This window comes from Nanorana parkeri, unplaced genomic scaffold, assembly GCF_000935625.1.
Source record: "Nanorana parkeri isolate BGI_ZX_2015 unplaced genomic scaffold, ASM93562v1 scaffold841, whole genome shotgun sequence".
Lineage (NCBI taxonomy): Eukaryota > Metazoa > Chordata > Amphibia > Anura > Dicroglossidae > Nanorana > Nanorana parkeri.
Window position 1 is genome coordinate 670,910 of NW_017307109.1, and position 27,943 is coordinate 698,852.

General features: G+C 42.6%; 1 protein-coding gene across 1 annotated transcript in view; it reads left to right on the forward strand.

The window, feature by feature from the left end:
• The window catches only part of HPRT1 (hypoxanthine phosphoribosyltransferase 1), a 31,228-nt gene extending 3,489 nt beyond the window's left edge, over nt 1-27,739 (forward strand). The window contains exons 2-9 of the mRNA XM_018565398.1: nt 10,026-10,132; nt 16,212-16,395; nt 18,327-18,392; nt 20,714-20,731; nt 21,954-22,036; nt 24,488-24,534; nt 26,419-26,495; nt 27,458-27,739. Of these exons, the coding sequence (XP_018420900.1) occupies nt 10,026-10,132; nt 16,212-16,395; nt 18,327-18,392; nt 20,714-20,731; nt 21,954-22,036; nt 24,488-24,534; nt 26,419-26,495; nt 27,458-27,505 (630 nt within the window). The 3' untranslated portion in view covers nt 27,506-27,739. The remainder of the gene's footprint in view (nt 1-10,025; nt 10,133-16,211; nt 16,396-18,326; nt 18,393-20,713; nt 20,732-21,953; nt 22,037-24,487; nt 24,535-26,418; nt 26,496-27,457) is intronic.
• Nucleotides 27,740-27,943: the final 204 nt, after the last annotated feature.

Sequence of the window (27,943 nt, forward strand, 5' to 3'; positions counted from 1 at the left end):
AAGACAAAAAGTGATGGGGAATTTCAGAGTTGTCATCAGAGCAAGAAGTGAGGGAAAAAACTCTAATTGGGATACATCTACCTATGACAACTCTAAGATGGGAATTCTGTTCACTTCAGCAAGATTTCCTCTCGCTTCTTGTTGCATCTCCGGACAAGAAGTACAGGGAGACAGACAGCAAAGAAAACTGATGGATTAGGGAAGAGTTATAATCCCTATCATTTTGCCTTTTACATATGTTGGATGCGAGCACATTCATAGCATAATGCACGTGTTGCTATGAAAAAGAAATCGCAACGTTGTTCACTGAAGGGTGAAGAGTTTGGAGAAGGGAACAATCTAGGACAACATCTTGAACTGGAAAGTGAGCTGGATTGGGGAATGTTTCCAGTTCAGCTATATTGTCCTAGATTGTTCACTTCTCCTGTCTCCTCCAAACTCTTCACCCTTTTGTGAATAACCCTATTAATCTTGGTGTCACATGTTCTCTTTAAGGAGACCCCATTGGCCGTGATCAATGGGAACACAGATGCTGCTGATTGTGATTGTGTCCACTCTCAACTAGGTATTGAACACATGTTGTGTAAAAGAAGAACTCCGGCCAAATTACCCCTTACAGTTGGGCTTCTCCCACTGCAAGAGTTACATTTCTTGATTTGATCTAGGGTCTAAAATAAAGAAGATATACTCACCCGCTCCTCAATCCCGCTTGGCTGTCAGACTGGTCCCCGCAGCCTTTTCTCCTTGGGCTCAATCAGTGTAAGCCCTGCTGACTTCATCGTGCTTAATACAAGTGCATTGACTTGCTTTGGACACGAGGACACCGAGAGACATACCACAGCTGGAGTGGAAGGCGAGACAGGTGAGCAGTTACCACTGCGGGACCAAAGATCAGGTAAACATTTTTTTTTTGACCCTAGACCAAAATGAGCAATGCAGGGGCAGCCCCACTGTAAGGGTTAATGTGTCATTTGCCCAGAGTTCTTTAAGCAGTTGGATAACATGGTGCAGCAGGGAGACCATGAGGTATCTCGCTGGTGCCTGATGTTCATACAAATTTACACACACAGAGACATGGGAAATTATAAACAAAAGCTGGATCAGTAGGGCTGCATCCAACTAATCGATTATGAGAATCGTTGTCAACTATTCTCATTATCGATTACTTGGTTGGGGAGAGAGATTTTTTTTTTTTTAATGCAGCAAATCGCTTATGAAAATATTTGTTAGCTGCAGCCCTACAAATAAGAGTTTCACTTTGCCCGGCCAGGTTGCATGGGGCCAATGTATTGAAAAAGTTATATATAAAATGGGACAACCGTTCTGTTTACCCTTTGCTTCATTTTTGTTACACATAAGCGTAATTTTTTGCTAATTATTTTTTTTTATGATGACAACAAACATTCCAGCTTGGCCTTATTTTCATAGGATGCGGTCTCTGTAGTCTTTGAAAGCTGTTCCAGTTTTCATCCAATGTGTGAAATAAGTGTGACTCCGTTTTTATAGGGTGGTTAACCAGCAGAGAATGTGAACAGCAGGCAGTGAATGTGAGTATCATTCACTGTGTGTGAACCTGAGCCCACATTCACACCTGAGCAAAGCAAACCTCTGGCTTTTTACACATGTATATACATGCAAAGATGTGTGCAAATGTATTTGCATATGCAAAGGAGAGCAGTTCTTCAGGTAGAAAAACGTGCGTGATCTCTTGTGTACAGTTTAGAAAAAAAAAAAACCTTGTGTCCCTTTTCCAGCTTTAAAGAAGAACTCTCTGGGTAGAATGAATATTAACCCTTGCAGTGCAGAGGTAGCAAACTGCTTGTTTTTCTCTAGGGGACCAAACAAAGAAGAAATATTCATCCGAGTCTCGATCCCGCAGCAGAGAGCGCTCACCTCTTTTCCCCTACACTCTGGCGGTGGATTGTCCCTCTGCGCTCTCACCTTTAATGCACTATATTAGACGTGATGACTGATGGGTCATTGGATTGCCGGGGACCTGTTCTATCAGCCATGTGGGACTGAGAATCCTAGACCAAAGCCACCACTTAACTCTTGCAGAGAGGGGGTAGCCGCACTGCAAGGGTTGTTTTTTTAAAGATGAACTTTACCCACCAATTCAATGACTTCCAAAACATACTTGCAAGACATGCCAAATGTCAAGGTTGTCAGTGTGCTTATTTCAGCTCACAACCGAACTTTCAAGCCCTCAAATGGCTGCTGTCATAGCTGATCACATGTGCAGCACCATGGCAACTAAAATCCTAATAGAGGCCAAGATGGCACCTTCCTTGGATGTAACCGATATGAGGTTTTAGTTCCACCTTAAGAGACTGAGCATAGTGATGTAAACAGCTACGATGGTGAGCGTTGTTGTGAAATGTGCAATAGCATAAGAGGTGGGGGAATGGGGGCTTAGACTCTTGCCATGAGTTAGAAAGGGGCCTCACTTGTGAGTGTTGTGCTGAAGATGCTCAGAATAGAATGTCCTCTGCTCATACATTAGAGACGAATGTGCCAAATATAGTTTGTTTGCTGCAAGTTCCGCTCACATACATCAGTCGCATCAGACGAGCACTGAGCTGTGTAGACGTTTTCTACATGGAGTTTACAAGAGCTTCAGATGTCACAAGCTTTTTATCACACAGACACAGAGTTTACAAGTCATGTGTTATCTGGCATACATGTCTCTTTTGTTTCATAAAATAGGGAACTAACATTTCTGTTCAGATGTGCTAACAGTGTTTGTGAGATGATAATGATCACTTCTTTAAAGGAGGGGTACATGTCATGCCTTTCATCAGTCTGCTCATGTCTGAACAGCCTGTGAACATGAGATGACCATTGCCTTACTTAAAGCTAAACTTTAGGGCTGCAACTAACGGTTATTTTCATAATCGATTAGTTGGCCGATTATTAAGTTCGATTAATCGGATAAAAAAAAAAGGCTCCAGTGATGGACTACTAGTTTGTGGTGAGATTGTAGTCCATCACGGGAGCAAGCTTGGCGAGGTAGAAGTAAAAAAAAAAAGAGTGTGGTGTGCAATATAGTACATAATACAGCAGCGCAGTGCAGAATACCAACAGCTATAGAGGAATGTAGCAATACTACATTATACTACATATGTACTATTGCTGGGATTTGTAGTCCTCTGTAGCTGGCGTTACTCTGCATTGTGCTGTATACAGATGTTCCTCACTTACCGACTTACCTGTTTTGCGACCACTCGCACTTACGACTGAGTGCCGATCGACCTCCGACCTTGCGCGTCAGTGCGCCGTGTCGCCGGCGGAAGTGGTGTCCTCCGATCTTCATTGCGGGTCCTGGTAAGTATTTTCATTGCCCGATGTACAGTACACTGTTCGTTACTGTACATGTGGGCACGGCGGGAGCAGCGTGCGGTGGGCGTGGCTTATGCGTCCTGTGGGCGCAGCGGGACGTGAGCAGCGTGTGCTTCAGGCCGCGTGTACAGCCCCGAACAGGGAAATCAATCGATAGCCGACGAATCGACGATCGAAAACGTTTAGCTCTACTAAACTTTCATTTAACCCCTTCGTGACGGGAGGCACACTGTACGTCCCTTCACAAAGTGCATTTATGACTCTGTAATGCTGGTAACCGCTGATTCTCAGCGGTTACCAGTCATTAATGAATGCCTCAGTATGGAGGCATTCATTAATGAAATAGTTAAGCCTTTGTAAAAGCTTCTTTCATTAATGAAAGAATGAAGCCGATACATGCAAATACGGGAGCGCTAAATAGCAATCCCGTATTTGATAGCTCGATCGACAGCCCGATGTTTATGATACATTTCAGGCACAGAGATACAATGTATCTGCCTGAAATGTATCACTTCTCGCCTGGGCACGATCAAAGACCTTTAGGCCCCATTCACACTGAGCAGAAAATCCCGCGATTTCCGCCGCGCGATAGTCGCCAGCCAATGATTTTCATTGGAGCTGTCTTAATGTACATCTCCATGTCGCAAGTCGCGCCTGCAGGGCCCTTTTTCCCCGCGGATGTCGCGCAAATTTCCTTTTTTATTTTTTTAATGCAGCCCGATGGTGAAGGTCGCGCGATCGTCGCCCGAACCGTCGCGATATCCCGCCGCGTGGAAATCCGCTCGAGGTAAGTGTCGCTTAGTGTGAATGGGGCCTTAGTGAGATCTGATTCTGCCATGCTGTCAGGATCAGTCTCTAAGGTTATTATTAACTATTTCTAAGTTTGGAGCAGCCTAATAATAGCCAAAAATTTAAAAAAGTTAATTTATCAAGCAGTCATAGTGACTGCTTGATATAAACTGACAAAAAAAGTTTTTGTTTTTTTACAAAGTGTAAAACAGAATTAGGAAAATAAAAAATATATATAAATATATTTTTATACTATAATTATTATTTAAAAAATATGTGTGAGCACATTTAGTAAGAAAGTATATTGCTACCGTGGAAGAATCGCACAGCAAAAATGTAAAAAGTGTGTCAGTCATTTATGAACAGAAACTGAAAACTAGCTCAGTCATGAAGGGGTTAAATATATTCAATTGCCATAAAGGATATAAAATCGTGTCCGGTGTTTACTGCTCTATGTGGGGTCTCGCCAGACAGGAAATGAGGGAAAATCTCTGACAAGGACACAGGTGGTAATAAAAAGACAATATAGGTTCTAGTCCAGCCTTTCTTAACCAGGATGTCTTATGGCTTCCTCAGGGGTGCCTTGAAATTTTCAAATAGCGTTGTGCCTTTTCCTAATCTGAAGCAGGGTTCTGATGTGAAGGAGGCTCCTGATTTGAAGGGAGAACCCTATTTTTTTGTGTTCTTGCATGAGTCGCCCCCTTAAAATCCATACCATACCCCTATCTCGGATCTGTAAGGACCTATTCACACTATTGCACTACGATGGTGCACGCAAGATCATGTGCGTTTTGTTAAGGCAGCTTGTTGCTGATGCTTACCGTGTATGGTGCATTAAAGAGCCATTCAGAATACAAGGCACCGCATCAGCCAATGAACGTTAAAAAAAACAAAGCCCAATGGTTTGAATGGGCCCTAACAGAGCCACAGATAGCAGTACAAACCAACACTGGTTCTAATCCTCCTCACTATATCTGAAACTAAAAAATAAAAAAAAGTTGTTTTGGCTTTATGTACACTGTGATGAAATGTGCCTATTAGGTGTTCACAGTGATGGTTTTATTTTTCTTGGATGGGCTGTTCTTCCTGTCCTGTATAAAGTTACCTGATGACACATTATACACTCCCCACATGCGCACTTTTCCAGTGCCTGGGTGCGACTGCCAGATTACCTCACTGCAGGTTTGGGTTACCACCGATGGATAAATATCCAAACTAACACATGATGAGCTGCTTATGGCCACAGCAAACCCATTTAAACACTTTGCTACCAGACTAAAAAAAAAATTAGGCTAGTTTTAATTCCTCCTGAAGAATGCATAAAGTGTGTGTGTGTGTGTGTGTCAGTGCCATATAAGCTTAGTTGTAAGTCATCTGTGTTCTGCGTGAGATTGCATCATGTGTCTGAGCCCTTGTGTTTCCTGTATTGCAAGCTTTGGCTGAGACGGCCGATCTGATTGCATGCCGATTAGTATCAGTGTGTGAAAGTTATCATAGACAGGGATAAATCTCTTTGCCAGATAGGAATTTATTTCTTTATTACAGGTATCTATATAGCGCAGATAATTTCGGCAGTGCTTAACATTATACATACCATATTATATTATTACAGGTATTTATATAGTGTTGACAATTGGCCAGTATCTTATACAGTCCACATTCACATCAGTCCCTGCCCTCAAGGAGCTAACAATCTAAGGTCCCCATTTCACATCCATACATACAGGGATGATTTAGACAGAAGCCAATTAACCTTCCAGCATGTCTTTGGGGTGTGGGAGGAAACCAGAGTGCCCGGAGGAATTAATTAATGGCACCACAACATTACAAAGATGTGAATGGAGGAAAGTGCCAATTCTTACAGTAAGTGCTGCAGCTCCTATCAAGCAATTCTAATTCTTTGCAGAATCCAAGTCATCAGTGTAGTATAAATCTTGGTTGGTTGTTGCAGTTTCCTGATTAGCACTTTGTTCTTTGTACTCATTGAATAGGGACATCTGCATGGGCCCCCAGTATTCATAGCCTCCAGAATTTTTTGTTTGCTGTAGTCCTTATCTTTTTTGAGATACTCAGTGTAGGTGTTTTACTGGAAACATTTGAAGGTCACATATTTCACAGACTATATAGCAGTGCCCTTGAGAAAAAAACATTTGTTCAAACAAATTTTGAAGAGTGAGGATGGGGTCAGAGCTGGCTAGTTCAATGCAGATTATTTCAGGCTGAGGTGTGCGACTGAGGTATTGCTGCTGACAACTAGTTCTGTGTGTCTAAGTGTACACACTTATGTTGGCTGTACACAACAGTTTTTAGTTTTTTGGGGGATTTAAAGTGACATTAAACTCGGGCATTAAATCTTAAAAATACATTCAAGTATCCTATTAACAAAAATGTATCTTATTTGTGTATCACTCGGCTGTAGATCTTCAAATCATCTCTGAATTGGTGCTGACACTGTCCTTCCTTCTGGAGGGTGCCTACTTTTCTTCCCCATGGACCCTGTGTGTGTTGTATAGCTCACTCCCAGGATGGACTACAATCTCAATACAAAATTAGTAAACTAAACGTGAGATTGTAGTCCATCACGGGAGTAAGCTTGGAGCAGTGACGACTTGAGGCTCCATTCACATATAGCATTTGCTTTTCCAGCACGAGAGGTAAACGTTATATGTAAAACAACTGCATCAATTCCGCTAGTGTGCAGCCATTATATAGCCGTGAACGTGCAGAATCCACCGTATTATCACGCTTGCGCTATTTTGGGGGCCGTGTGGTTTTTTTTTTTTTTTTTTTTTTTTTTTTTGATCATTTTTTTTTTTTCTTTTCTGTTTTTAGAGCGCCTCCGCGTGTGTTTGTACAACCGCCCCTGTGTGACTGGAGCCTTACAACACACACAGGGACCATGGGGAACAAAAAGTAGCCACCCTCCAGAAGGAAGGACAGTGTCAGCACCAATTCAGAGATGATTTGAGGATCTACAGCCGAGTGATACACAAATAAGATACATTTTTGTTAATAATTAAGGTACTTTTAATGCATTTTTAAGTTTTATTGTCTGAGTTTAGTGTCTCTTTAAATACAATTTGTCATACTTCGGAGAATGTTTATTTGATTTCACTCTCTCATAGACATGTTTTCTATTTTTATTTATTCAAGCCACGTTATGACTGTCATGATAATTTTCAGCTATTTTTATTTGGCTGCTCAACCTGAATCTCCAACTTTTTATTTTTATTTTTTTCTCTCGGCTAGATGAAATGACTGAAAGCAATCAATAAATGGCACTCGGCTTGATTTCTTTTATTGCAGATTCAGACTTGCCATGCAATAATTTATGCGTTAACATGCATTTTGTTGAAGTAGCCCATTCATTGTGAATGTGCTGTCAGTGTACTACAAAGCGGGTTGTAAATGGACCTGCAGCATTTTACCACAGTACATGGCTCACACCTGTGAATGGCGGTGCACTGGCTAGGAGCTTTGGATGCCGTCACATTTAGTTTTGTGCTTTCTGCATGTTACCGCAATGCACAGGTCTGAATAGAGACATAGACATGACTGAAAGATATTTATAAGGCAATTGTATTGCAGCATAAGGAAGGCCCAAATGCTCTCAGTGATATTCTGTTATCATTGGAGAATGTATGTCCTGCTGAAAAACATGATGGTAACTTGTTCAGCAGGCAGCAGCTTTCCCCAATACTGGCTGCTGGGCCTGCCCCTCGTCGGAATATGGCCGTGCTCCTGGCACCAATACCTGAAAAGGGGGGAAATATTTATTTGCAGCAATAGGACTGCTGTCGGCCTTCAGCCTTTGACTTGTACTGGAGAACAAGCGGCAGAAACACATTTTCCTCAGCCGGTTTTATGCAGCAAGTTGTGTTTTTCCCCACGTTTGTTTACAGAGTGTTCCGAGTTTAAAGTTTTAGGTGTGGTGATTCCTATATGACAGGATGGGTCATACTGGGGTCCAAGTACACTGAAATAGTCATCTTTGGGAAAACTGCTGAAGATATAGTGAAGGATAAAGCTCCATTGATACAATGATAGTATAGTATATGATGTAAGCTGTGTTGTTTGCAGTCTCCCATGAGCTTGAACATAATATCACTTTCTGAAGACAAACAGAACTTGTTTCTCATTCTGCAAAATGATACATTAATTTCCATCACTCTTATTTATTGACACTCCATTTCCACTCATCCTATTAGTTAGAGCCGACCTGTGACAAAGAAGCTGTCGCAGCCGATCCACTCGCTTCCTGATCGTCTCCCTGCAGTGAGCGGTGAATGTCAGTCACCACTGCCCGCAGGGATTCCTCCCCCCTCTCCGATCCTCCAGCGCTGTGTCACTCACACAGCTGGGTGGATCTCAACAGTATCGCGGGGATCCGTCCCGACTGCGGTGCTTTCAGTATATCAAGGCCAATAGCCCGCGATATACTGAGCTTTGGGTCACGGGAGGACGCTAGTATATGTCCTCCTGTGACACTAAAGAGAACTATGGGGGGAAAACACGTACCCCATAGTTCTCTTTTCGGTATCTATCAGGCAATAGTCTAATTTCTAAAGAACTGCCAGCTTGACCATCCATCAGGCTACAGGGCCCTCCACTGTTAACCAATATTGAGGGCTTCCCATTGGTTTTTGTTTTCATTTAAATTTTTATTTAGACAAACCCGCAGTGCATTTACATTTTTACACATTGTATACATATTTGTTATAGAAGATGGCGTTACATGCTGTAACGGATATTATACAAAGGTATTTTGATCATGGGGTTGGGCATAGGAACAACGCATGCACATATTCAAGGCAAGTTCTTGTTGCTCATTATATTGAATGTAGAGTTCATGTAGAATGTGCAGGCATGCAACATATGATGGTCTGTCATTAATCACAGAAGGTGCTATCCTGGGGTATCACAAATTGTTTTCTTTTGATTGTGAAGGCTTCTTGTCATGGTGTGGGTGTTTGTGGGAAGGAGCTGTGCAGGTGGGATGGTGGGTGAAAGGGTGTTGTAGTGTGGCTTGTTGAGGAGTGGGGATGTGGGAGTTGTATAAATGGGGTATTCAAAGTAATAGCCATATAGTGAATAGAGAGCAGGGGGCGTGGAAGGGGTCAGGGCTATGGAGCTATGATGAATAGGAATGCCTTTTTTTTTTTTTTTTTTTTTTTTTGCACTAGATAAACTATTAACAGAAATGTATCTTATTTGTATCACTCCTCTAGATCCTCAAATCATCTCTGAATTGTTGCCGACACTGTCCTTCCTTCTGGAGGGTGGCTACTTTTGTTCCCCATGTCAAACTATAGTAAACTCACATTTTAACAATTTGTATTGAGATTGTAATCCATCACGGGATTGATCTTGGAGCGGTGGCAACTTTACAACACACGCAGGGACCATGGGGAACAAAAGTAGCCACTAAGTCATGCAGCAAGTCGAGTGAGAATTCTGTATTTTTGTGGCGGGTCATTGGCTCAGAAAATATTGAAATCATTGCATAAGCGTGACAAGAAGGCCCCGTATTTCTCTCCGTACAGGTTCTCCTTAAAGCATCATTCTAACCTAATAGTCAATCTGTAATACCAGCAGATGGTGTCTGTTCTGATCAATGTTACAAGTCTGATTTCATAGACTGAGATGAGTTGTAAAAAGGAAAGTTTTTATAAAAGTAATTTACACCTGACTGTTCCCTTATTATTGTACATGATTTCTGAATACAGTTCTGTTGAATCTCAGAGGGGTTTGTCAAGCCTGTCAAATGTTCTGTGACTCTAATCCGTACATCCTGGAGATATGTATGTTTTGCATTTGTGTTGTAGTTGCTGATTTGGAGCATGACCATTAATTCCCATGTTTAGATGTTTGCTTATTCAAATCTGTGTCTTTTCCAGCTTGCTGACGATGAGCAAGGATACGACCTGGACCTGTTCTGTATTCCGAAGCACTATGCAGCTGATCTAGAGAAAGTGTACATTCCCCATGGCCTGATAATGGACAGGTGGGTCTTCATACCATTGATTTGAATGTCTTTGGACACAATGAGGGAAGTGTTAGAACCTCTGGCGTTTTTTTGTCTTTATTGCTGCCTGTGTACCCACTGGGGAGAATTCACCTTTCTTCCTGTCCTCCAGACACAACAGAAATGGTGAAGAAACTTTGTCAATGTGAAAAGAAATCAGATTTAACAAATGTCATTTGAAGCGGTGTCCCAAATGGGAGATTTACAGTCCATTTCCATGTCAGTGACCACTGTCAAATTTGGGATTTCTCACTTTCTCTCCCAATCAAAGTCAGAGGAAATCTCCACAACAGCTACATCGCCAGCAATAAGAATTTGGCAGAGGTTCTAACTCTTCACACGCTAAAATTAGAAAAAAAAAGTTTAGCATCACCTACATACGTTTGTAAGGAGAGTTCCACATAGAGATGCACTCCCAAAATATTACATGCATCAATGGGATTTCCCATGATCATTTACAGTTGTGCAATAGCCGCGGTGTTGCTTGCAGACTCTCATCCTGTACATCTTTCTGGGCCCTCAGCGAACAAATTTGCTTTCTGTTACGGCGAAATATTTAAAAATTGAACTACTCAGTCCAGAACACCTGCTGCCATTTTTCTGCATATGATGTATATTCATGCAATTGATGACCTGTGGGGGCTTTTAAAGCGTCTTCTATGGACTTTTTGGGGTACTGGGGTTTTTCGCCGTTTTACGGATGCACGCAATTTGTAACCTGGGCATGTTGGGTATCGTTTTACTCGTCGTAACCTCATCTTTTATATTTCATTTAAAAAATGGGTATTTTGTTGTGTTTTGGGGCATTTAATTAAATTTTTCAGTAAATATTGGGGTTTAATAAGGAGTTGCGCTAATATTGCGCAACATAAAAATTTGCAACTACCACCATTTTATTCTATAGGGTCTTGGCATTCAGAAAATATATAATGTTGGGGGGTTTTAAGTAATTTTCAGGCCTAAAATGTGGAATATAACATGGGTAGAAAAAATGAAAAAAAAGGCCTCTGTCATGAAGGGGTTAAAAAGAGGTGTGGGATTGTTTTTCTCTTATCACGTAACGGCAACATTATGTACTGATCTGAACTGCCTGTAAAGACCTCATTCACAGAGGCGGCTCTAGAGTTTGCGAGGCCTTAGGCGAAACCTAAACATGAGGCCCCCGCTCAGGCCTGTGGGGTCTCACCAGGGTTCTGTTGGGTTTAACCAGGCTGGTGAGAACCCACAGAGCCCTGAATAACCCAGGTCTCTGTAGGGTCTCACCAGGGCTCTGTGGGGTCTCATCAGCCTGGTTAGACCCCCACAGAGCCCTGGTGAGACCCCCACAGAGCCCTGGTGAGACCCCCACAAAGCCCTGGTTAAACTAGGGCTCCGAGGGATCTCACCAGCCTGATTATACCCCTCAGAGCCCTGGTGAGACCCCAAAGAGCCCTGGTGGGACCCTACAGAGCCCTGGTTAAACCTGTAGGGTCTCACCAACACAAGGGCTCTGTGGGGTTTAACCAGGAATAGCGAGAACACACAGAGCCCTACTTTAACCAGGGCCCTGTGGGGTTTAACCAGGCTGGTGGGACAACCAGAGAGCCCTGTTGAGACCCCGCAGATCCTTGGTTAAACCAGGGCTCTGTAGGGTCTCACCAGGGCTCTGTGGGGTCTAACCAGCTTGGTTAAACCCCACAGAGCCCTGGTGAGATACCACAGGGCTCTATATGGTCTCCCCGGGGCTTTGCTGGGTCTCACCAAGGCTCTGTGGGGTTTAACCAGTGCTGGCGAGACCCTACAGAGCCCAAGGGAGACCCCAAAGAGCCCTGGTGAGACCCCACAGAGCCCTGGTTAAACCAAGGCTCTGTGGGGTCTCTCCAGGGCTTTGAGGGGGCCTCGCAAGGGTAGCAGGACTCTGTGAGGTCTCACCAGGGCGCTGTGGGGTCTAACCAGCCTTGTTAGACCCACAGAGCCCTGGTCTCCCCAGGGTGATGTGGGGTCTCCCCAGGATGATGTGGGGTCTCACCAGCACCAGGGCTCCGTAGGGTCTCCCCAGGGCTCCCACCATGGCTTTGTCGGGTCTCGCCAGCCTGATTAGACCCCTCAGAGCCCTGGTCCCAGTGCTCCTGTGGGGGTCTCACCAGGGCTCTGTGGGGGTCTCACCAGGGCTCTGTGGGGGGTCTCACCAGGGAAGCAGGGGTCTCACCAGGGCTCTGTGGGATCTAACCAGCCTTGTTAGACCCCACAGTCCCCTGGTGAGACCCCACAGTCCCCTGGCAAAACCCCACAGAGCCCTGGTCTCACCAGGGCGATGTGGGGTCTCGCAAGCACCAGGGCTCCATAGGGTCTCGCCAGGGCTGCATGGGGTCTCACAATGGCTTTGTGGGGTCTCACCAAGGCTCTCTGGGGAATCACCAGGGCTCTGAGGGGGTCTCACCAGGGTAGCAGGGCTAAGATGGCTTCCCAGTGGCTGGTGGGCGGAGCTCCAGAAGACCACTGGCCGAATGGACGGACAGAGGAAACAGATAAGCTCTCAGCCCTGTCGCTGTCAAACGGAGAGTCTCCGTTTGACAGCGACAGGGCTAAGAGCTCATGACGTTACCTGGCTGTGAGGTAATGTGACGGCAGGGCAAATTAGGTGGCCACGAGGCCCTCGGGAGCGTGAGGCCTAAGGCGACCGCCTAATTTGCCTAATTAAAGAGCCGCCTCTGCTCATTCATTTTACTATCCCTCCGGTTATTTCCTGTTAGATTACATTCATGACCCCCTCAGGCTAACATGCAGTTGTTTATGGACCTTTAATGGCCAGGCTTCCTGTCTGCATTACGTCTGGCTTAGAAAAGCGGTACAAAAACCTTCCCTTGTGATGGCCATTATGTCTTTGTGTGCCATGACTGGTGCACTATCTGTAGTAGACTCGTATGCTTCATTACCATGTGCAGTATATGGCAGTTCATGTAATGGCTTCATGACAGATATTCAGTACTCCGTGCCCTATAGGGAGGAGAAATGCCTTTCAGGTTCCCTCCCTTAGTAATACAGGTGTACTGACTCACAGAAATGAATAATTTCTGTGTTTATCTGGAAATGGAATTTTCTTCTTAATCCCTGGAGGACTGTGCACACATTCCTTCCCTTCTTCCTGCCTTCAACATAATACTGAGCCCTGCTGGGAGGAGAGCTTCTTGCGGATCAAGAATTTGGTTTGATTTTTTTGTTTTTCTTCTGGATGGGGCTATGTTCACATTCACAGATCTATGATTTTAACTTGCTACAAGCCTCTTGTAATCCTCTGTACAGAGCACCAACACTGAGAGAGGGAGGGACAGGACTAGTAGCCAGGCAAGTGTCCGGCAATAGAAACATTTGTCTGTATTGTTCTAACTGTAGAAGAGAATAGCCTGTTCACCAGGTTGACTGTGCGGTCTATCTGGGCCGTGTAAACATCATGACTAGAAGGACAGGAATATAAATCCTTCATCAGGTAACAAAAAAGCTCCTGAACATGTATTCCTAATGGTGTATTTGGCAGTTTGTCTTTAGTAAGAAATGGAATGTCCAGGTTTGCACCAAATTAATAGTTTCTGCATCTCTCCAGCATTGACATCTGATAGTGCCCCCACCCCCCTCTTCCTCTAACTGCAGTTATTGTAGGGTCCTCGTGACCAAACTGTGGCCTGAAGACCACATGTGGCCCTTTGTCAAATGCTGTGCGGCCCTTTACAGACCCTAGTAGTCAATGGCAGGAGCATTTATTTGAAAAGAACCTATGATGTTGTTGATCTTTGTCAGTCTCCTGCAATGTGTCTTCAGTGTCCAACCACACCTGTTGGCATGTCCGCAGTCTCTGTCTCCTAATATGTTCGAGATCTCCAGCAGTGTTCTGTCATATATTTACAGGGTTATTCACTACAGGGTGAAGTGTTTGGAGGAGGCAGGGGAAGTGAACAATCTAGGACAACATAGCTGAACTGGAAAGTGAGCTGAACTGGAGAATTTTTCCAAATCCTTTATCTTGTCCTAGATTGTTCCCTTCGCCTGCCTTCTCCAAACTCTTCCCCCTTTTGTGAATAACCCTGTAGATATTAAGTGTGTATGTTTGGCGCTGTCAGTGCCACATTGGAGGCCCCTATACACAAGATGACATCCTGTGGTGGTGGTGGTGGTGGCGGTGGCATCATGCTGAAACTCGCCAAAGGAGTAAAGTAAATGGCCTTTTCACCTACTATAACATAAACCAGTTTATCTATGTGCCCCTCTATTCCGTGCTTTAACCTGATGAAATGAGAGCATACTTTCAGTTAAACTGGCTGCACACCGTACAATCTGAGTGTGCAGTCTCTGGATAATCAGTGTGGGGGTCAGGTTAAACAATCCTCTGTAGTTGTTGGTAAAGTTAAAGAAGATTGGCCAGTCAAATTGTAATGTGTTTGGTTAGGTTAAAGAAGACCAGTCTAGAGTAAGCATCTGCTGAGAAGGAAAGAATAGTGGACAGATGACAATCCATGAGAAATAGGACTCTTATATGGAAACCTGATCACTAAAACCTTTCAAAAGACATTTTCAATATTTAAAAAAATTGCAGATGTTGTTACAATAATACTTGGTGATTCCACTAATGAAGGACACCCCATTACAGCGGGACATCGCTTTTTCTCGCTCTGCCATTTGTGCTCCCTTGTGGAAACTACATGTGGTTGTTTTAATAGACAATATGATGGCATGATCCACTGTTGTAGCCATTGATGGGGTGTATGAATGTTGGCGGGAGATGCAATGAAAGGTGAAAGCAAGCATTTTATGATATCGTTTTATTATAGTTTTTTATGATGCACTGTGCTTCAGCACACCAAATGCCATCCAGTTAGTTTTACATCCACTTTATGAGAGGAGTTTGAGATTATTACAAAGACCCGGACGTGACTGGATTGTTCTTCAGTTGGTAGAGAACAACCCATCAGAAGCTTCTATTTTGGTACAATCTCTTGCAGCTCCTTCCACTCGTTCTCTTTTCACAATAGAGGATTTGGGATCATTGTGTGTAAATCAGGCTATTTTGTTGAGCTGATTTTTGGATTGTTATTCACGTTGTATGCCTGGCACATAATTAACTGCACTGATGGGAATACGAGGAATAAGTATAAATAAACTCTGCTGCCATAGTAGGTTGTATTAAAGTTTTGCTTTGAAAAAAAAAAAAAAAAAATTTCTTGCCTTTTTTATAGCAATAAATGATATATAGTCTTGCATTAAAAAATAAGATCGGAGGCTGTTTTTAAACGGCTTGATGCTATAAGATCAATATACCAAGGATATATCTCCTACACCCCTGGTGCCCAACACGTGGTCGGCCAGAACTTTGTGTGCAACTCATGACTTCTTTATTGATGCCAGAGCCTGACTTGACCACCACGGAGAACGGGATAAACAAACGGCAGCGGCCATTTGGACTGGGTTTTCCTCACAGAAGCAGCAGCTGCTGTTTGCTTTATTTTCTTCACTTCAGTCTACTTACTGCACACCCCATGTGACAAGATCATGTGACTGTGGGCCTGGAACTGACAGATGACTTGGATGAACCGAAGAGGTTGTCAGTCCCAGACTGTGACCCTGATGATGAAGAGGGAGTGCTACAGAGCAATAGAAGAATAAAAAGAAAATAGAATTGAATCTAATCTCATGTGATCACTTTATATATAAACTATACTTAATACAGTGGTGCCTGGGGGTACATTACCACACATGTTGGCATGCAGTATTTTGTGTTAATGGGTTGCATTAAGGCAGCACTTAGATTTGGAATGGAATGGGGGAGGTGGGGTGCTACAATTCTCTTACATTGTCTCTGCATTTTCCGGCTCTGTGTAAAGTGCAGAAAACTCGCTTCTAATATCCGAGCTCTCCATGTGCTTTACATGCAGTTGTAGATGCGGTAAAAAGGAGTTGTAAACGGGCACTAAATTGATAACGGCTCCCATTACTATGGAGTGCTTTGTTTTACTTGTGCTAGTCTCCAATGTACCTATAAGCACTAGAACAATGTACATTTCTGGAATTATTTTCTCTTTTGGTGCAGGACAGAACGGTTAGCGCGAGACATCATGAAGGACATGGGAGGTCATCATATAGTCGCTCTTTGTGTCCTGAAAGGCGGATACAAGTTTTTTGCTGATCTACTGGACTACATCAAGGCACTGAATCGAAACAGCGACCGGTCAATCCCTATGACAGTAGACTTCATTAGGCTGAAAAGTTACTGTGTAAGTTTATTCTTTTGGCTGATTACTGCCACCTAGTGACTACAAAATAAATAGCAATCCTACTTGTTTTATTGTAAGTGTAGTAAGAAAGCAGCAGCAGCAGCAGGCTTGAGTACAACTGGGAATAAGTTACAGGTTGATCCATGTAAAAAAGAATTAGTCATTGTAATTCATAAAAAAGGTTAAAGAATTTTAAAATGGAGGTTGCGTAATGTGAGAATTTTTTACCAACACCTGAATGTCATCATGTTCAGAAATCATTTACAAAGAATACGGTTATCTTTCATTTTCAAGCATTTTTTAGTAACCTGACCACTTACATATAATAGTAGCAGAGAGGAGTGAATATTACATAACTTCCATTGTAAAATTCTGACTCCTGAAAAAAAGTATAATTCCATTATTTTTCCTTAAGTCATCTTCCAGGACAGCATCTGAGAGATAGTCTCCTACCCCCTGAAACAGGAAACACATCATACACGCCAAATAAAAAGCGCTTACTATTAGCATGCCTCAGTTATTTGTGTTTCCTCGGCCTAAACAGGAAATGTATATGGCTGGTTGTAAAATTGCTTCTTTGTACCATTTTCATTTGATTACCTAAAGCTCCCCCCATTTTATGATGACAGAAATGCTATTATTAATAATGTTCTAGATCCTAAAGGACAACTGTATCTTGTTGTAAAATGCATACCTTGCTCCCGCGATCTTTACTGTACGGCCCTGTCTGGCACCACACAGTCTTTGCAAGGAAAACATCCCAGCCGTGCCCTTTTCCTACAGTGCTGTGTGCTGATGCCCCATTCATTGCAATTGATGACCCATACCCTGCTCAATGTTTGGGGGCTGCCAGGGGGGTGGCTCATCAATAGAAATGGATGGGTCTCTGGATCTTGTGTACAGTAAGAGGGCCTGGCAGGGACATTTTCTCTGCAAAGACTTTACAGTGACTCTCAGGGCCACACAGAGAAGCTGGCTGGAGCAGGGAGGAAGCAAGCAGGCTGCACTCGGGGGGTTGGGAGGTTTAATTAAAGAGTGGCTTTTCTAAGTATAGAGTTCCCATTGAAATCAGAGTAAACTAGTATGCCTGCAGATATACCTTCTAAGATAAGAAAAAAACACATTAAACCAAAGGACCCGCATTAAATTTCCTTGCAGTCTGTGTGAGAGGTCATTAGTTAGCAAGACCAACAGGCTACTTGAGACAAGCGATATGAATCTGGTTACTAGAGATTAGTTTGGGGTTGTAGTGAACTCATAACAAGCTTCCTGATTTTTGTTAGAAAGGATGGAGTCAAGGTAAAAGAATATAATAGGAATATGAGAGACAGGGTTGGACCCTCTAGAGTTAGATACTGTGAACATTTTACTACTGAATTCCATCTGTGCTTGGTGTAGGTTTAACCCATCATATTCCATTTTCTTAGCCCTGGGGTTGGGTTGCGAGAAGTGATAGTCACTGTTTGAAATCTCTGGTGTCCCCTGAAGGAACACACTTTTCCATCAGCGCTGTATGCTGAATTTCTGCTGTACAATGTTTGCTTCGTGAATGCAGTGTCACCAAGCTGAAACCTCTGATCACTGTTCTACCAAAGTATGGTGCTGCTCTGGAAGACATACACACCTCTCAGCAGTGGACTCCTGCTATGAGTGCAGTTTAGTCATTCTGCAGGCTTATATGAAGTATAGAATAAGCAGTGCAGGTGAATAGTTAACAACAGCCCAACTCGCTTTGTATATGTTCAGCTTGTAATCCATGTCCAGATCATGGACTGCAATCTTTATATTATCATAGTACATATTTCAATTATAAATATGTGTTGTGAAACATATGGTTATATATTGTTATCCTGTAAAAGGAGCTTTATTTTGCTGCATATTTAATTATTGTCTAATGGTGTGTGTTGGCATTGCTGTTTTTTCTCTTCTAGAATGATCAGTCCACGGGTGACATAAAAGTTATAGGAGGAGATGATCTTTCCACATTGACAGGCAAGGTTTGTATTCTGCAGCACAGTGGTTACTGTGAGCAGCCTATTCTTCTCCCTAGCACAGGGGCTCCCTACGTTTTGAAGGAAGTATGTAATAGGGATGTATGGAGATTGCCATTGCATACTTCCCTTCCTGAAAGTACTGGTTTCTGGGTGTCATTTGAGTCCCTTATCGAACAAGTGTGCAGATGGATTTAATTCTGCATGCTTATTGCAGGTCAATGATTCAGAAAATATTGAAGCCAGAGACAACCAGGCAAATAACATTTTCAGAAGGGTGTCAGATTCTTTCCTTTAGGCCTCATTCACACTGCCGCACATACACGTGCGTATATATGCGCGTACGCACGTATTGTAGGATATGCAAATAAATGGCTCCATACGCATAGGTGCGTATGGAGCCGTATATTTGCCTAGCGTAAAAATGCGCAAAAACAATGGCACTGAGATGCGTCCGGGCAGCGTATTTCTGCGTATTTTAGGCGCATATACGCCTGTTTGCGCACGTATACGTACACGCGTACAGTTCATTAAAATTTCTAATACAAATGATGCAGTCTGGGATTGCATATAGTGCACGCACATACGCGGATGTACGCATATATACAATTTTGCTCTTGCGTTGTGTGTGGATGAGGCCCTAAGGTGGAAAATTGGCACAGATATTTTTATTTGTTTCTTAAATCCTGATGTGTACAGAAATGTTACCTCTCCTGAAATAATAAATGCCGGGATCGCTTCACAGTACCATATAATCAACAAAATACTTGTATTCTGCCGAATAGTACTTGGCCATTCCCAGAACACTGTATACTATATGAACCTTCCATAGAATACATGGTGTTCTGTGAATGGCCAAGGGGAGAGGAGGGGATGATAAAACAGTATTGCGTCAGTCTGAGACCAGCAGATTTCATATCCAGAGCAGGCTGGAAGTACAGCAAGAGCTACACTATCCGGCAGAAACAGGAGGATTGATTTTGTGGTATTGTGAAGCAATCCGGGAATTTATTACAACTCGGGAGAGGTGACACTTCTTTATTCTGTTGGGTGAGGATGCTTTCAAAAATAATGCAATTAACTGTTTTTAATCATCAATGAACAAACTAGATACGTGCATAAACCTAAATCAAATGAGGATTTGGTGCGTCCAATCTTTGCCTCTTAAAACAACATCAAATGTAAGTACAGCTTTTTTTGTTTTTTTTAAGGACCGCAGCAGGTAGGTTGTTCCAAACATCTAGGAGAACTAACCACAGCTCTTGTGCATTTAGGTTGTCTCTGTTGTGTCTCTTCTTCAGAGATGTTAGAATCCAGGGCCCAGTATCTGCCTTTGCTTTTCAGCATTAAGGAAACAATTCATTTCTCAATTCCATGTACAGAAATGCAGCCTCAGACCTGCAAGGAACCCCTAACATGCATCACTGTTGGCTGCAGACCCTCATCCTTGTACAGCTCTCCAGGGCTTCAGTGAACAAGCTGCCTTCTGTCACAGCCAGATATTTCATATTTGGGTTCATCAGTCCAGATCACCTGCTGCCCTTTTTTCTGCCCCAGTTCTTGTGCATAGGCGAGTTGCTTGGCCTTGTTTCCACATCAGAGGTATTGTTTTTTAGCTGTTTTTTTTTTTTATTAAGAAGACTTCTGTCCAGACTTCTCAGGACTGTAGATGAGTGTACCAGATCCCCACTAGTTTCTGCCAAGCCTGAGCTGATGGTGCCCCTGGATATCTTATGAATGTGAAGGGATTTCAGCATGATGTGTCTTCCCGGCTGCACTAAGTTTCCTTGGCCAACAGCAGTTGCTGTTTCTTTGTACTTCTGCAGAACGGCTTGGATGACACACATGGAAACCCTGTCCTCCCTGACATTTATGCCTGTGGGAGACCCCATTGATCAGACCAACTTGTGTCTTATGTTCAGTCTGGTCATTGTGTAAGGTTCTTTTATGTTGAACTGTCTTCAGCAACCTCACCTTTGGGCTTTTCCTCTTGTAGATTAATTCCTGCTATACAGCTGGTTTTGTTTTAATAATTTGTATTTGAACTTGCCTGTTACCTTGTTGGTCATTATCATTTGTTTGATATAATTGTGGAACAATGTACTGGACCATATGTCTTCAAAATCCTTTTTCTTGGTTGATAAAATCTATTTGTTGCATTACATTTGAAAGCATCCTCACTTTATGGCAAACGTAACTAAAACCTTTGCACAATATTCTATATAGGGCCCAAGGTAACATTTAATTTGATGCATATTTACAACTAGATCATTTTGATTGGTGTTTGTTGAATGAATGCGTTATTCATGTTTTTTCTTTTTTTGCAGAATGTTTTAATTGTTGAGGTGAGTGAATAATCAAGTTCATTTTACTGCTTCATTGATTTATCTGTAATTAGTTTACGGTTTTGTACCGGAGAGTGGGATTGTTTCAACCAGTCTATACTGCCCGTAGCAGCCTGTCGGATTTTTCTTTCAGGGAGACTTAACTGCGTGGATATTATAACTGAGTGAACCATTCTAAAGCTGGCCATACACCTATAGATTTGTTTTTACCAGCCTATGGTCAGATGGAAAAAGTGCAACACATTCCTCCATCTACGCTAAGCTGTGTGGGTGGGGGAAGCTCCCACTGGGCCAAGCTTCAGTATCTTGCTAGTCGGCCCCGCTGGCTGCCAAAATACCTGAACAATGCCTGCATCCAATCAGATTGTTCAGGTATTTTGACAGCCAGCGGGGCCGACTAGCAAGATACTGAAGCTTGGTCCAGCGAGAGATTCCTCCATCCATACAGTTTAGCGTAGATGAAGGAATCTGTTACACTTTTTCCATCTGACCATAGAAAATCTGCAGATAATCTATAGGTGTATGGCCAGCTTAAAATGCACAATTCTTATGGAATGTAGTCTGCATGTCTGCAGTGAGTAATAAAATACAGTCTCTTCTTTTTACATGAATGTTTCCTTTCTCTACATTATCTTCTTTATCTTTACTATTATTTTAAATTTTACAATAAAAGCATGGCTTTCATTCAGTCAAGAATGTAAAATCAGGGCAAAGTGACAGGTTGTTCTTATAGCCCACCACCTCCTGCTGATACTTACCTTCCACATGCATCTCTCCCACTTTTGTTGAGCAACAGAGCCCTGAGTAGAAAGCCCTGTGTTAGTTCAATGTCGGCCTGTGTTGGAGGTTACTCGAGGCTCATGTCCTTCCTTGCGCTCTCACAAAACAGTGCTTGTGCCTGGTGAATGGCCATTTAGCGGACCATAGTGGGGAAAAATAGGAGAGGGCCACATGCATCACCATACCTGGAAGTACTTAGTATTTCCAAGGGTTCTGGTGAGCAAACTAAGCAGTGAGTGGAGCATGGTGAAGGTAAGTATCCGCAAGTTTTATTGCTTCCTTACAATATTGTATATGAAATAAATAAAAAAATGTGAAAAAATTATATATATATATATATATCTCAATTGTCACTAATAAGAGGTTTTGCAGAGTCTTCTATACTTAATGCTGGCAGTGATCCTGATGTATTAAAAGATATTTCTGCTCTGCGATTCCACAGGATATCATTGATACAGGGAAGACAATGAAGACTTTACTTGCTATGCTGCAGAAGTACAATCCCAAGATGGTCAAAGTAGCCAGGTAACAGTCACAATATATAGAGTCTATGGGGCATTTATTGTACTTATGCAAGCTACAAATCAGCAACGTTTTGGTGTATTTGGTTTTCTATTTATAACATACAGTTGTACACTTTTTTTACTTTCGAAGGTAATAAAAGTTGTGTATAAAGTTCAGTATTTAGCCTGCGCAAATGTTATAAATGTCCTTCTGTGCCTTACACTTGGTTATACATAAAACCAATTATTTGGGATTAGGGGGGGTTGTTATTACATTTTATGGTATAGGTACATTATGTTGCTCCTGGTGTTCGGCAGCTCTGTTTTTAATGTAACAACATAAAAAGGGATTTACAAGACGTGTGTACAGAGGGACAGTGTAGTTGGTTGACTGAATAAAATGACTAACCGGCCCTTTCTATGATCTGTTCTGCGGTCTCCAGCAGTCACAAGTAGTGCTATGCCAGTTTAGGCCAGCCCTAAGGTGTGTGCCTGTATGAGGTGAAACGTCATTCATTTTATGATACGTTTGCTGCAAGTGTGTGCAAATATGTTGCAGGCAGGTTTCCAGCCCAGGATTCCAGACAACCTAGTATGATTAGGATAAAGATACATTTCAATGATAGGCAGTGCATTTCCAAGCAAGCTTTTCATTACAAACACATGGGGGGTGCCATTGCCAGGCCTTTCTTTAAGATTTCTTTCTATAGGTTACATTTACAAGGGGCATTCTGGGATTTCTGTGGCAGGAATCTCAGGTGTCCCTGTTCAGATGCTGTCGCTGTACCCATTGAAGTAACAGGGTGACAGTGGCCGCCCGCGTGTAATCATACTATTGCATGCGTTTTGGGATGGAGTTTCCTTGGATACATCAATCCTGCGTCCAGCAACAATCCTCTTTTCCAAACCACGTGTAATTGTACATTTACATGCAGACTGCCACTGACAGATGCGGCCGCTGCCACCCTCTCATTAATTGCAATGGGTATAGCTGACTCATCTAAACAGGGACACCTAAGATTCCTTTCGCAGGAATCCATAGGTTCTTGCTGCAGGAATCCCAGACGCAACATAAGTCCCCATGTAAATGGAGCCTAAGACGTTTCTGGCTAGTACACTGACCAACTGGGTGCAGGAAGTGTTCAGTCATTGACCTGGAACAAACATGAGCATTTATTTCAGATACTAGACCCCAACTATTGAAGCAAGGGGGTACACATAGCAGCCAGGAAACTACCATTTGCAGAATGAGAGGTAGCAATGGCAGCCTCCATGTTTAGATCAGTAGAGGTTTCCTCCTTGGCCTTCTCTAACAGAAAAAAAACGTATGTTTTGGCCACTGCAATGCCTATAGGGGCCCCTTCACACCTATGTGTGGCTTCATTGCTCACTACCACAACACACATTCCATGCATCAGTTGTTGTGGTGCCAGACTTTTTCGGCACAAAGTAGTGTAAGGTGTAGGTGCAGATTTTTGTCCGTTCAAATGAATGGGCTGCATTGACGCAATGCATGTAATGTGCAACTTAAAGCACACATCAGGATGAAAAGGTGTGAACCTTGATGCAATGTATAATGTTTTTGCATATTTTTATTCATTTTGAGGATTTTTTTAAGGTTTAGCTTATTTTTTAGTTCGATTAAATAAGAAACATGCACATGTCATATTTACCACTTACATGCACATGTCATATTTACCACTTACATGCACATGTCATATTTACCACTTACATGCACATGTCATATTTACCACTTACATGCACATGTCATATTTACCACTTACATGCACATGTCATATTTACCACTTACATGCACATGTCATATTTACCACTTACATGCACATGTCATATTTACCACTTACATGCACATGTCATATTTACCACTTACATGCACATGTCATATTTACCACTTACATGCACATGTCATATTTACCACTTACATGCACATGTCATATTTACCACTTACATGCACGCGTCATATTTACCACTTACATGCACGCGTCATATTTACCACTTACATGCACGCGTCATATTTACCACTTACATGCACATGTCATATTTACCACTTGCATGCAGCGGGTGCTGAGACCACTTGTTTACTACTGGGAAAATAGCAATGGCTGCAAATACGAGGAGGCCAGATTACACACACAGTCACCGCTGGCCTTTGATAATAAAAATCTCCCCGTGGTTTACAAGTGACACATCATGCTTGCATGGAATTGAATGTTTCTTTGTACAAATAATAAAAAAGATATTAAACATCAGTTTATAGAATTTACACACACAGAAAGTTTCCCTATAAGATTAGTAATATCTAGACATGAGGATAATTGTAAATTGATCCTTTGTTCTCTCATATCATGTTGCCTTTCGCAGACAGTACTGACATCTGATCACATTGTATCTATCAGTAGTGGGAGCTGGTTTTCCCTGCTTTCTATTTAACAGTTTTATTTTTTCCCCCCTACAGTTTGCTTGTGAAAAGAACTCCCCGGAGTGTCGGCTATAGACCTGATTGTAAGTAGTTCTACATGCCATGCTATTGATGAGAATTCAGGTTTGATTATCATGTTTACAGAAGTTCTTGTATGGTGAATGTTTTGGTGATTATTACCTTTTTTTTTGGCCACCGCACATAAGCTGTCGGTCATCAGTCACGTTAGTCGGATGCAGTATGTTTTCAGGTACCTTGAAGTTACTTTGACTCTCCTACCAGTTGCTCATGGAGTTGCATCCTGCTTACCACTAAGGTTGCATTGAGCAGCTTTTATATTCACTTTGATTTGTGTGGCAAAGAAATGTAGTTCAAATGTACACAAAACCAATATGCATGAGGCCTACAACTGGCCGTAGATAAGAGATGGCAATTCAACATAGTGGGCAAGATGGACTCCTAAACTTGTTCAGGTGACTGACGAGTGAGTAGTTAAGTTCATGCAGTGGGCACCTATTGTCCACAAGACATACAGTACATACCTTAAGATCATGTCTTCAGCCCTCCAGTGATTTTGCCTGATAATGTAGTTTTTTAGCAAAATGGTGTAATGTGGGTTTGCTATTCTGTGTAGTTGTGTGAAGAATCCAGTAGGAGACGCATGGTTTGGCATAAAGCCAGGCAATGTTTCTTAAAGTATAGCAAAAATGAAAACTTTGTCCTGGATAGGGTCGGAGAGGCTTAAAACTGCTGTCCGTGGTTTGGTTTTTGTCATCGGTGTCTCAGTAGGGAGATTTTCCTTTACTTCCTGCCTTGTAGACCTAACAGGAAATAAGAGGTTATCTTCTCAATGTGAGGGCAATCTCCTCTTAATCTAAAAGATTTCCTCTCTATTCCTGTTCTGGGATTTGCCCTCGCTTTCATTCCCGGTGATCAGGACAATTGGAGAGAGTGAATCTTCCTACCGGGGACACAGACACCAATACAAACCTGAGATTAGAGGTTCCAACCCCTCCTCACTCTATCCCAATCTAAAAAAAATACGTTAAGTCCAGAACTACCGTGTTTCCCCCATCGGGGAAACACGGTAGGAGCCGGTGTCCTCACTGAGGAGCCGTATTCTACAAGAAGCTGACCGATGAATTGCACATTTGCATGGTCCTCATTGTCACACTTTGCTGGATTTCTCACATTTCTCAGGCAAACTGCATGTGAAAACATAGTTTTTAATGGCACCCAATTCACCAGCAGGATAGCCTGGGATGCATTGGAAGGAAGTTCTGCAGGTTTCATTTCGGGATGTTCACTTTTTGAAGTACTACATTGAATGGTAAAATGAATGTCCGGGGTCTTTACACCCTGAGGTAGTAGTTTAGCTGTAGGTGGAGCCTCTGGATGTACCTCTTAGGGACTCCATAAGAGAGATCTCAGTGTTCATTCCTGGCTCTGCTCTCCACCTAAGAATGTTGTCTTCTCACTTCTGTTTTTGCGTTCCTCATAATGAATACAATAAGCAGAGCGGGGACCCTATTAGTGGCTGCAGTAGTTGTTCAGACCTTGGAACTCGCATTCAGCGTGTTTTGTAATGTTGAGTTCCTGACACTTCGAGACACTTGGAGCTGAGCGACTTTCTTGGATAAGTTGTGATCCATCTTCAACATTACAGAACAGGTCTAGTTGTCTGTGACCTCTACAACTAGCTACACTATGACCTGGATAATGAGAGCCTTCACAGACACATGAGGTGATTTACCTTTTCAACATCTACCAATGAGATTTGGGTCAGCTGACCATTTTTACTGCAAAGTGCTCTGTTGCGCATTGTGTTGGCGTGCACTAGCCTTGAACCTGCCGATATGGAGTGATCGTTTATCGGTGGGTGCACATAATAAACAATATTTCACCAAATGGACATAAGAGGGAAATGTTCACCTAGTTTTATTGTATTAACTTTCTCACTTTTTCAGTTGTAGGATTTGAAGTTCCAGACAAGTTTGTTGTGGGCTACGCTCTAGACTACAATGAATATTTTAGAGATTTGAATGTAAGTGTGTGCACAGTGCGTATTGATTTCTAGTCTACCTCTGTGACTTCTGTTTTACATGTTTGGGTCGGGTCCATAAATAGATGCAACTACATGAAACTCTGTGCTGAAATGACCTCTTCCTGTTTTCTATCTGTTTCTTCACAGCTGATCTTCCCTATAGTGTTTGTTCTTGTATGAAGATACATGGGGCCCCTGTGTGATTTTAGAACATTTTAATGGTGTGATGATTTTTAGTATGAGAATATAGTTACATTTGTTACCGTGTTTCCCCGAAAGTAAGACATCCCCCGAAAATAAGTCCTAGCGCTATCTTCGGGGATGTCTGTAATATAAGACCTACCCCGAACTAGGTCTTATTTTCGGGGTAGGTCTTATATTACAGACATCCCCGAAGATAGCGCTAGGTCTTATTTTCGGGGTAGGTCTTATATTACAGACATCCCCGAAGATAGCGCTAGGTCTTATTTTCGGGGTAGGTCTTATATTACAGACATCCCCGAAGATAGCGCTAGGTCTTATTTTCGGGGTAGGTCTTATATTACAGACATCCCCGAAGATAGCGCTAGGTCTTATTTTCGGGGTAGGTCTTATATTACAGACATCCCCGAAGATAGCGCTAGGACTTATTTTCGGGGGATGTCTTACTTTCGGGGAAACACGGTAGCAGTGGCAGTCCGGGGGATATATTTTACAATGTGATGTTTGCAATCATCTTGGTGCATGTGAGTAGGCAGACCGTTCAAGCACTGCATCCTTTTCACTGCCTTATAGGCAAAGGGGGAGTAGAAATATCTTGCAGCACTGTAGACCTTGGGATGGGACTGATTCCAGTATGGTTTATGGTTTTCACGCAGATTAACACCTAACATTGATCCTAATAGGTTGGACTTGATGGACTAATGTCTTTATTCAACCTCAAATACTATGTAACTATGTAACACTTATGTCCTGTGTTTCAGCATATCTGTGTGATTAGTGAGGATGGAAAGGAGAAGTACAAGGCATAAGAAGATATGGGCAAAGTTGCTCGGTCGTCAGCTCCTGTGCTGCTAAAGCTGCAGTGGATATATCTACCTTCATGCTACCTGAACTCATTCACTTCACACATTGGACTCCTTCCTGCATGAATGCATCACACCCACGGCAATTCTTTCAGCTTCACTGACCGCGGCGGATACTCCGCGATATACCAGACTATTATTTATAGATTACACAAGACTTTTATTTCTGAGTGATGTTGACATGCCTTCTGACTTTTCCCCTGAGATTTAACCCATGTAGATTGATAGCACTTAGAGGACGTGCAAAGGATTGAAGAGTGCTGGTAGTTTATCTATTGGAGTGCATACACAAGGCCAAGTTTCCCAAAGAAGTGCTCAAATTTGGCCAGCAGCTTGTATTTTGTGGTTGTCTACACAGGTAGCTAAACTGCATTACTGAGGCCC